Consider the following 11,515-nt stretch of genomic DNA (forward strand, 5'->3'; position numbering starts at 1 on the left):
GCGGGTCAAGACTTTACATTCTTGAAAGTTTTTCTCCCTTTCCCCTGAAGGCAATAGTTAGCGAGAAGGAGCAGTTACAGTCACAGCACTTTTTTTCTGGAACTTACCGAGTGTGAAATGTTCTCCCTATGGTCTACTTAAACCTGTTAAACATTTTGCGAAGGTTTTTGATAGATCTTCGTATAATCACATTAATGATACCTTGTTCCTTTCTCTATTTTTTCCTCCTCTTTTTTCTTTTTTTTTTTTCCCTTTTTCTCATTACAGTTGAAACTATAGAGGAAAAAACAGCAGAATCCTTGCAAGATCTGTACAGAGCCCTGGAGCAGGCCAGCCTGTCTCCTTTAGGAGAACACCGGATTTCCACTAAGCTGGAGTATAAGAAATCTTTTATAAAGAGATGTAGCGATCCAGTAGTCAATGAAAAACTGCACCAGCTGCGAATTCTGAAAAGCACTTTAAAGGTGAGATAAAAGAGGGAGGAAAAATCTTGCCCCAGGGTTGGATTGGACTGCATTGTATTCGGAGATTAATTGTGCGCAGCTGGAGTCCAGGCTGAACCAAGTGTGCAAAGCAAGCAAGGGAGACATGGGGAAACGCTGTTCGCAAAGCAGAGAAAAATGTGCCTGGGAGAGCAGTCGAAGTGAGGGGATCAGTTTTTATTTCTGCGCAGGTAAAATCTCAGTCAGCTGCTCCTCCTCTAGCTAGTTTAACAGAATTTGACGCCAGATTATCAGAGGAGACCTTAATCCCTTTTTTGTCCCTGAACATTTTCATTTACCAAAACGTATTCACCCTGTAACTGCGGGAGTCTAAAGTTAAGCAAACCCAGCCTTTCAGAAGGGACCAGTACCTTTTACAACATTTGAATATTTTCCAGTTGCTGAGCTTGTCCAGGAGGAAACTGTGTGCTTGCTTTCTGCAGAAGCTGATAGGATCATTGTATTTAACCAGTAGGATTGATGAAATAAATAGATAGAGGTAATGATAGATTTTAAGATTTTTATGGGTATTTTAAATATACCACAGCTCATTTAGCCTCCCTGTCAGCTTCTTTATTTGTTACAGCACTTTCAATTCTGTCCTGATAGAGATTTCAGCAAACAGTATGCTGCATTTCCCCAGGGACCCTGTTAACTATATTAAATTACCACATTTGAAGTCACTAGATAATTGTACAGTGGATTTTGTAACAGCTTTCATCAGAGGGCTTTATCAACATTAATTAATTTAGTTTTCCATCACCTAGAGAAGCATTTAAACAATACTATTTTCATGTTGTGGGGCACCCATCCTGAAAAAGTCTTACACATGCTTAACTTTCTGCACAGTATCATCTCATTGAAGGCAAGTACTACTTGTAGTACTATCTGGGTATGTAAGTCTTTACAGGATTGTAGGCTGGCAGAAAAAGTCAAGATACATGGGCTTTCCACATGACTTCTACAGCGTGAGCAACTGAAACAAAATCACAGTACTCTCAGACATGTCGAGGTGGCAGGAGGTTCACACTCTGTCTGCTCTTGCACCATGGCAGGATCATTCATAGCAAAACTGTGGTTCAGTATCAGCAGCTTGCTGCCATGCTTAATTGGCTTTCTTGTTAGCATTTATTGATACCTGAGCTACGTTACGCCACCAGCTTCCTACAAATGGAATTGCTTTCCTCCAGGAATTCCAAAAACAGCACAACCTCTTGACCCTGCAGATGCCCATCTTTGTGCGTCTCTGGGACTTCTTTCTTTTGGACCAAGCAAACACAATTTGTTCATTCTCTGTCCATGAGCCATGTTTTCTAAACCTGTCACCATTCTTGTTTGGACCTTGATTAGTATAAATCATTCTTAAAGTAAATGACACCAATAATTGAAAATGCAATGGCAGCAAGTACCAAAGACAGATAATTGCTGTTTCTCACATACAGCAAGTGTAGAGTGACAACGTACCTGTTTTGCAATGGCATCATGGTAACTCATGATGAGTTTCTAGCTCCATTATAGTCCAATCCTCCACCTCTGCCATACTACTGGTAGTCATATCTACCAGTAGCTACTGCTGTTACCTAGTCAGTTATTATTTCTTTTTATCAGTGCCTTTGATTTCTCCTTTCTGAATGCAGCCAATTGCACTGGCGTGTTGGAGTTGGTGTTCTGAAGTCTCCTTGAATTTATCCAAATTAATAGTAGCCTGAGACAGCCCTCTAAATTGCTTCTAGCTCTTGTTGTCCTTAGACTCTCCGTTCCATCATCTAAGACCTTAATGAAAGACCCGTCTGCTCTCTTTCCTGTGATACAACACAAAACCATCCTCCTGCCAGCGAGTATGAGCTACCTGGCTGGTAGTGCAGAGGTGTGGGGACCCGCCACAATCTGCGAGAAGCAGGCTATGGTAGTTCAAGCAGAGATATGATAATGGGGAGTTCCCATGGTTTAATCTCCAGTGGTCATTCTTGGCTTGCACGTCTGTTTCTGAGAATGAGTGTTCGAGCAGATAGTCTTAATTAGCTGCTTTTTGCAAAGCATGAAAAATACCTTTCAACCTACTGCTTATGGATGACAGCTCTGAGCATTCTGATCCTCTCCCATCAACGTGGGCTGACACAGCTTAGTATTTCCCTTTAACGTGCTCCCCAGAAAGATTTAACAATGTACTCGTAGCATGGACATGGAAAATGTGAGTTATCAATGAGGAGTGTGGCAGGGAGGGTAGAGGGGAGGTTGCTGGTGACCCTGTCATTGGGGCGCAGAGGAGTAGTGCTGGAAACCTGCCTGTTAGCTGTGTTTCTAACCTTAAGTCTGTTGCATCCAGCTTCCGCTGCTTGCAACAACTGCGAGCGGCTGCAGGTATATCTGAGGCTTACTCTGACCCGTACCGGCTGCCTCTCGTCTCTTGATAAACTAATCACCGGCCAGTGATTATGGTACAGCCACCTCCCTTGCCTCGATGATGGGTAAGGAGGTACCAGCAGCTTATGTTAGATTTTACCTGTTTCTGCCTTCTCTTTGCCGCTGCAGAGGAGGTTGCAGCGAGCCAGCCCATCACATACCCTGGATCTTTAGCGAAGAGGAGCTATCATTAACGTGGGGGGTCCTTGCACAAACCTTTGCAATGTAGTGCTCAGATGCCCCATGACAAGCTGGTATAAAAGCCTTCGCTCTGCTGGCGGGCGAGAGGCCATCTGTCTGCATCCCACGCACCCAGGCAGTACTTCTGATGCTGATCAAGAAGAGCAAACAGATGGCACTTGGTTGTGCGAAACCCATCGTGAGAAATACAAGCAGCTAATAGTAAACAGCTTTTTCTTGAGCTGAACAAGGGGCGAGGCGGGGGAACAGGGACCGTTTCTGAGGGTGCTGGACAAGGTGAGGGAAGCCCTAGCCCCACGGGGTCATGTGTGATGCCCTGTGGGCTCCTGTTTGCAAGCAGTCACATAGCGGTCACGTAGTCCCCCTGCTTTTAGGGGCTCCGTGGCTTGAGTTTGCTCCCCCCGTTCTCTCCTTCCACCCACGTAATTGATTTTGCCAGTGACTTATCACTCACATTGACTCTTTCCTTGTTCCTTTTCTCTCACAGGCCAGGGAAGGAGAAGTAGCCATTATAGATAAAGTTCTGGATAATCCAGCTTTGACGTCTAGAGACTTTCAAGAATGGAAACAAATGTACCTCGATCTCTTCATGGACATCTATCAAAGCAGCACCCTGAGGGACTCTGTTAATGGCTCGTCTGAGGTCGATGCACTTATAGCCTCCTTAGCGCACACACACTCTTACATTGAAACGCATGTATAAAGGTCTCTCTTTTTGTCCATTTGCTACACTCCAGCCCTTTCCTTAAGTGCATAAAGTAGTTTTTATATCAATATGTGGGAGCTCTAGTACATTATATTTTAATGTTACTCAGCTGTGTGAAGTAAACCTTCAATGGTCAATGACACCACATCTTTAATGAGGATTTGTATATTTTATATGCTACCAACGCTCCGCTTGTGTTTACCTTCTGTGAAATAACAAACATGATCTTTAGCTATTAAAGAAAAGTATTTAAAAACATTTTTGGAAGACTGTGGCCTTCACGCTGGAAGTTCCACAAGCTAAGGGTTTTGTTACCGAAGGTCACTTTTACAATGATATTTTGTATTATATAATTCCAGTATTGCATTGCATTTTTGGAGTGCAGGTACTGTTTTGGTGGTGGGAGAAAAACAATTTTTATATTTAATGAGAAACTCTAGGAGTTTTCTTAAATAACAGGGAAAAAAGTGTATGCTCTGGTTGTATTTCAGTTTTGTCAAACACATAAAAGGGTGAAAATCAGCAGACAGAAATGACTAACATGACTTAGTATCAAAAGGTTAGATCTTATTTCCTTGTGCTTTTTTAAAGTCTGCTGCTAGGGTTTACGATCAGCGCAACGGGATGCTGGTTTGTATTCTAATTAAGACCAAATTATGTGTTATTTGTCTCTTAATCACTTTGGTTGATTTTTTAAAAAATTAGTCATGGTACTGTCATTTATGCTGCTTTTGTACTGAGGTTATCAGTTTAATGTGCAGATTTTGCAAAAGAGAAAATGCAGACTTTGAACATCCTTGATGGTGGCATTTCTCTTGCCCAGAAAAGCAGCAGTGGAAAAAGTTCCCAATGAAATGCTCTGAATCTGAGAGGCTTTGAAAATTCCCACAATAGAAAAGGAATGAATAGGATTTTTCAAGCAGTTTCCTATGTGTTTTCTGAGCTGTGAAATTTGGCCATATTGTACGCAGGGAAAAAAATTGATGGGAGCAGAGCTGAGCACAGAACCTGAAAAATAACTGAGGAGTAAAAAAGCCTCTGGTTTGCTTTTGAAGGGGAAGGGATATCTGTGGGTTCTGCTGAGTTCACAAGCTAATTCAAATGTTTTAAACTTCCATGAGATTTGAGATGTGCTGGAGACAACCCAGTGAAGAGGCGTAGAAATAGCTCCTTAGAGGTAGGCACATACCTGGAACAGGATAGTGGGAGGGGAACCTTAAATCACATATTTACCTTTTATGGGCTTGTTTTTGAAAAGTGATCAGAGCATGACAAAATATTTCTGCTGCTTTTCAGTATTTTACTGCATAAGTTAGGACTCACGACATGATTTAATGACGCTCATGTGAAAGGGAAAAGCCTCCTTTATACTTTTTACAGTGAGTTGTACTTTTAACCAACTTTAGACTATTGCCTGTACAGCTGTGAATGTACCTTAAACTTTATAAGCTCTGATATTTCCTGGCAGTTATATCCGTGAAGGGATGAAGGAAAGAATGGGCAGATTTATCTTCTCTCTCCTTTCTTTCTTTCTATTCCTCTCTCTTTCTCTCCCTCTTTTTCTCTCTTTCTTCCCTTTCTCTCTTTCACTCTTTCTTTCTCTCTTTCTTTTTCTCTTTCTCCCGCTCTTTCTGTCTTTCTTTCTTGTTATTTTACTGCATTTGGATTGCAAATGTTTTGCAGATTTTGCACAATTGCACAGAAGAGTGGCCTTTCTGTAGCCCATTTTCAGTAATCCTATATTCAAGGCGATATGGATGACAAATCATGTATTAACATTTGTATAGAATTCTGGATCCACTGTAATATTTGTACCATTAGAAGAATATTGTTTGTATAAACTGGACATTTACTGCATGGGTACTGACTTGTATATTAAATTTGTGAGGTTTTTGTAAATTTCTCTTAAAAAATGCTTGACTTGAAATGGATTGTGCTATTGTTCCAAGCATTTAGATTCTCTTGCTATTGTTTTACTGGACCAAAAGTAAATATATTCATATAAAAAACTCTTTATATATGATGGATGTATATGCACATTGTGTAGTTGATTCCTTGTCAAAACCAAGGCAGTTCAGAAGACTTAGATCTGTTGCTATGCAACAGCTATTCTGCCTGCACTTTACATGAGTAAAGTCAGCTTGATTGCTTTAAAGGTGAAAATTAAACATTACAGTTTTTTAAGCTAGTCTAGTGACAAAGAACATGTGTCCTATCCGTTGTGCCGCCTTCTTTTAAGACTATTAAATGTTCTTCTATATATATTTTTATTGTATTAACTCTCAGCCTAGAAAGGGAACACTGTAAAATGAAGTACAATAAATATAGCTTTTAAATGAACATTTGTGACTCAAGATTCAATTTACTCCACACCAAAGTGATTCTGCAGCATCTGACCATTTTACCGGCAATTCACAGACCCACGTACCTTAAAGTACCCCCATAATCTATGCCTTCAAACTCTGCCAACATGGCCAAAAAGAAGTAAGTCTATTGCTGTTTCAGATGTAGGCAGACACTGACTAACGACTTCTGAAAACCTCTCAGTTACCTCCCTCCCCATCGTACTCTTTGATGAAAGTAAACCTTTTTTAACTGCAGGATTCTCTCATGTACTAGTTCAACAGCTATAAACAATTTTACCATTATGACCGGGTACGATAAAGCAGCGTATGCTACCAAGGTAAGTATCAAGGCATTAGTTACAGCAACTCCCGTAACATGTTTCTTAGAGTCGAATACTAAGTATACCCATTCAGCTTTGGCCATCTAAACTAACACAAGGTTTGGACACAAAAGAAATGTACTGTAACAGTAGTGTGCATCTTTAAAAAACACAAAATAAGCATCTGAAAAGCATGCTACAACAAAGGCTGCTCAGAGAGAAGTGGCTTTTAGGAAACAGTCACTGTTTTAACTTATGGCCATAACTGGGTCTACATATCAAAAAATCCATGCTTTCTGTCCGGTAATTCCATGCTGGTTAGCTAAGACATTCTTGCCTAGCATGTAGCAAATCAAATAATACCTTTTCCTTGGCAGTACTTATTATTAGTTCTCAGAGGCATCAATTTTCTAGTCTTTATACATCTCACTTCCATTTTTCTTAGCCATAGCTAAAAATTCAATAGCACTTACCAGCTGGGAAAATTACCTCTGATTAAGAAAACAGAAAAGATGTATTATATTTTTAACCTTTGAAAAATCTGTCTTGCAACACCCATTAATTGCTACCTAGGTAGTATTCTTCAAAAGTCAAGGATTACGATTCTCACTCATCGCCTCTAAACGTGCTACTTGCTACATCCTTCCTCAGGGAGATCAGCTTCCAGCTCTGTAATCCCGGCACCTTTTCCCGTGCTGGAGCCAGACTTTCTTGCCTGGTTCCACCAAGCAGTTGGCTTATCAAAGCAAAACCTCCACTCTGTCACCTTCAGCACCACCGCAATTTTCTTCTTCTCCAGGACCCCCCTGCTGGCTCATCTTCTGGGATGATTATTCCGCAGCATGTGAGCTCAGCAGTTCGGTGGCCTCTTCTGCTGGCTGTCGCTGTCCTGCTCATCGGCCAGTTCAGAGAGTTGCATCACTGCGCACTGCAGCCCACACCAAGGCAAGGGGGCTTTGCAGATCTCTTCCCAGCCATCGTTGTCGATGTCGTAGCCAACCACGTCTTGCGTGGGGACTTCCTGTGAGTTTTGCCATTTCTTTCCCCCAATAAGAAGAGCAGTTTCCTCTACCACTGCCAGACCATAGCAAAATCGATCATAGATCAGTGGTCTTAACCGAGTCCATTGGTTTTGATCAGGGTCGTATCTTTCTATTTCAGAGAAAGGTTCATATAATCCTAAAAAGGTGAATATGGCTTCTCTGATTGTTGCCATCTGATGCCCAAACCGAGCGATGCTCATGGGGGCTTGTTTCATCCACTGCCCTTCAAGTGAACTCAGAGAATATACATCCTTGCTTGTGTTGGCTGGGTCTGAGTACTTGCCACCCGAGACGTATATAGTATTCTTGCAAATGGCACTGGCATGGCCATGTATCTTGCATGGCAATTCCCTGGCCTTCGTCCATCTGTCCCTGCTAATGTTGTAGACTTCCACAGATGAATGCAGTGACCCATCCTCACCCCTTCCACCAATGGCAAAGATATCCTTGCCTAGGACACAACAAGAAAACTGGCATCTCTTTTCCAGCATGCCCGTGATTTGGGTCCATGTGTTAAATCTTGGATCATACCGATGGACCTTGTTCGTGACCGATAAGATCTTTTCAGTTTTAGCATCACCTGGGGCACCACTTTCTATTTCCCCACCCAAGATGTAGAGGAAGTTCCCCACCACGCACACGCTGTGGTTCTGCACCCTGTCCCGCACCTGCGTGAGAGCTCGCCATTTGTGATTGTAAACATCAAAGGCCACCACGTCGGTGACGAGCCCCTCGTTTGCTGTCCCTCCCCCCAGCAGAATGATCCGAGTTTTCTGGTTCCTCAGCGTGGTGGACTTATCCTGCAGGACAGGCTGTCTGAAAACAGATGTATGGTAATTTATTGCTTTAATGATCAAGCACTTAATACCTGCGGAGAGGGGCACTTCTGACTGTGTGTAGGTTTTTCTCAGCTCTTCCACTGTGATGAGGCCGTATCTTATGTGCTCTAAAAGGCTGCTTGCATGAGCCAGCCTGGATTTATCCTGCTTCAGCCACAGCAGCAGAAGATTCAAAAGACGGGTTTCTTTCACCATGGGGAGATCTGCTGACTGAACCACTGCTAGCAAAGACCTGAAGTTCAGCTCGAGCAGTCCTGACAAATCCAAGTCCAGCAGCTTCCAGAGATTATTGACAATGTATTTTTCTGTTGCTGCTAAGGCTTCCGGCAGGTAGAACTTCCTGGCCACGTTTGCAGAGAAGCAACAGTTTTCCAAGGCAAGATTGTTAACTAAGTACTGATTGCACAAGTGAATAGCATCAGTCACTTGCAAGTAGCTTGCAGCTTCCAAGGTATCCTCCAGGCTTTCAAAGGAAAGGGGCAACAGAGAAGTGTAAATGAAATCCAGGACGTGCTGGAGACCGGTGGGTGAGACAACTTGCAGGTGAATTACACTGGCTTTAGACTCTTGGGTATAACTTTTGAACATGGCTCGGAAATAGTCGCTGGAGCATGCCAACAAGGACTTGTGTGCAGGAAACTCATTTTCTTTCACTTTCAGCAAAATATCACACAAAAAGCCCTCTGATCTCAGGGTCTGGTACTGGGCGAGCACAGCGGTGCCGTGCGCTTTGCAGTAGGATAGGAAGTAGCTCATGGTAGGCAGTGTGATGCTTTCCCCTTGAGTTATTAAAGCAAAAATGCAATTAGATATTGAAACAGCTGCCCTACTCAACAGCCATTGCTTGAATGCCCAGCAGACTTCCAGCTGTTAGAGAAAAACCCAACCAAAAAAAAAAAAAAATAGAAATCAATCTCTTGCCTGGCATAGGGGGACAGTTAGTAGATTTGTAGTGAATTCAATGCATTCCTTTATAGAAAAAACAGCTGAATGTCGTAACAGCTGTAGGCTGCTTACTTTTCTCGCCTCCGTTGCTTGTGCAAGGATGAATGGTCCACGGTTGTGCTGAGCACTTGCTTGGCTGGCCATCAGGTGACAGATGAGGGAGCTAGATGACAATCCCAACAAATGGCACTTGGTGTCTGCTCAGCCGTCGCCCTCGACCCTTCTTGCTCTGCAGGCAGATCAAATAGATCCTCCCTGGCCGGCAGCGCATGGCTCTGAGCAGACACAGACGAGAAGGGAGCACTGGCTTTTCTCCTCTCTTGTTTGTGTTTCAAACTCAGATAAGTTTAGACCTCACCACCCCTGGGACAGCAGCCCTTTTTTTGTCCTCTTTTCACACTCTCTTAGGAAGCCTCAGCCAAAGATCAAATCAGCGCCCGGGGATTATTACGTGAAGATTTTCTAAGCCCATAAATCTTTGCCCAGCAGGCACTAAGATAACCAAAATATCATGATTAGTCACTGGTTCGATTTGACATGCATTTCTGGGCTCTTTGCCTCACATGACACCGCCATAACTCACAGCTACCAGAATAGCCGCGGGCGCATCCCCTCGTCCCCCCTGGCCGGGAGCCGACCCCAGGCAGGAAAGCAAAGGGGCGAGGGAGCGGGCGGGCAGAGGAGGTCCCACCGACAGCCGCAGCCAAAGCAGCTGACTTGGAACGACCTGGCTGGAAATCACAAGGGTAACATGTTCGCACAAAGCGATGACAAAAATAGATTCGCCCAGTTCGGCCACAGTAAACCCAAATCTGTTTATAGAGGAGGCTTTGCATAACTGTGCTCCCAGTTACCGGCTGGGAACAAACCCAAAGCCCCGGGGATGGGCCAGGGCTCACTCGCTCAGCTTTCTCGCTTTCAGTTTGTCCCAATTAGAAGCACGTACATGGGGATTATCCCTGATTTTCACCCGGGCCCTTCAGGATCCAATTTCTACCAGGAATAGTAGCTCTGGGCGGGCTACACATTCTGACCTCTTAAAGCTTGCTTTTATTTTCCTTCTTTTTCCCTGCGTAACTCTGAGTGGAGGTGTTCAGGAATGTCCTCCTGACCCCTTTCTTTCCAAGTCAAACACACTCAGGACTGGCAGACCTTGACAGGGTTGATGAATGCCAGACCGTTTTGCTGCATCATGAGCCAGCAGACTTGGGGGCAGAGGAGGATCCCACAGGACTGAAAAATTTCACCTTTTGCTCAAGCCCAAGGTAAAGCATTTTTAGTGTATTTGCTTATCTTTGTTTATGTGATGTCATGAAATTCTGTCGCACCCTTACAATAGAGGGGTGTTTGGGAGCTGGCTGGATCCTACTGTGGGTCACACACGCTGCGTGGCTGTTCTTGTGAGCTCAAACTCTCTTGCTAAGCAGACTGATACCTACAGATGCTCTGCTCTGTCTGTGGGGAAGGACTGCAAAAACATGGCTCTTCATTGCTGTATAGCTCTGAAAATGGATTTCCTGCTTGAATCCACTTTCCATCATGACTTTATAGACCATAAATCAGGATCTTGCTAAAAAATCTTCACCCTTGCTAGCAAAACAACACGTATAGGCAGTGGGGTAACGGAGGAAAGGGATGCCTTGTTTCCCTTTCCCAGTGGCTTTGCCTATGTCCAAGTTGGGACAACTCTAAAGTATTTCAGATGTTGTTAGCAAAGCTGTGCAGCTGAGTCAAAGCTGCTGGTTTGATGCTTTCCCTCTTTTGGACAAACCAGAGACCAGGTACCGCTGTCACCCCTCGGCAGTCACACGTGCTGGTGATGAGGGACCAGGCCTTAAATGCTCTCACGCCTAAAGACTCTGCTTTCCCCAGTTTAACCCCACCAGGTACCAGGTTTCAATAACGCGAGGCGCAGAATAAACCTCCAGTGCCGCAAAGCAGCGAGCCGAGCGCGGGGGCTGCGCCTCCAGCGCAGCATGGAGCCCGAGGAGCCTTTCTGCAGCAAGCAGAAGTCCTGGCACCACCTCCTCTTCGCCAGCAGCCCCTGTCCTCCATCAGCCCTTCGCCCTGTGCTGCCACGATTGCTCTGAGGCGGGGGGACCGGGAGGTGACAGAGCCAGGCGCTGCTGCTCGGAGACGAGTGTGGCGGGGGGGAACCTTAGCAGAGAGGTTTCTGTCGCCCGGGTCGGGCCCTCAGCCTCCCTCACCGCATGGCCGCCCAAGCAGAGGCC

At 44.3% G+C, this 11,515-nt stretch overlaps 1 protein-coding gene across 1 annotated transcript; it reads right to left on the bottom strand.

Annotated features, from left to right (window-relative positions):
* Nucleotides 1-7,258: 7,258 nt before the first annotated feature.
* On the bottom strand, nt 7,259-9,095 carry KLHL34 (kelch-like family member 34). Its single transcript, XM_010285078.1, has one exon. The coding sequence runs from the start codon at nt 9,093-9,095 to the stop codon at nt 7,308-7,310; it is 1,788 nt and encodes a 595-aa protein (XP_010283380.1). The 3' UTR covers nt 7,259-7,307.
* Nucleotides 9,096-11,515: the final 2,420 nt, after the last annotated feature.

The sequence above is a fragment of the Phaethon lepturus genome, unplaced genomic scaffold (genome assembly GCF_000687285.1).
Source record: "Phaethon lepturus isolate BGI_N335 unplaced genomic scaffold, ASM68728v1 scaffold36690, whole genome shotgun sequence".
In the NCBI taxonomy this organism is placed as follows: Eukaryota; Metazoa; Chordata; class Aves; order Phaethontiformes; family Phaethontidae; genus Phaethon; species Phaethon lepturus.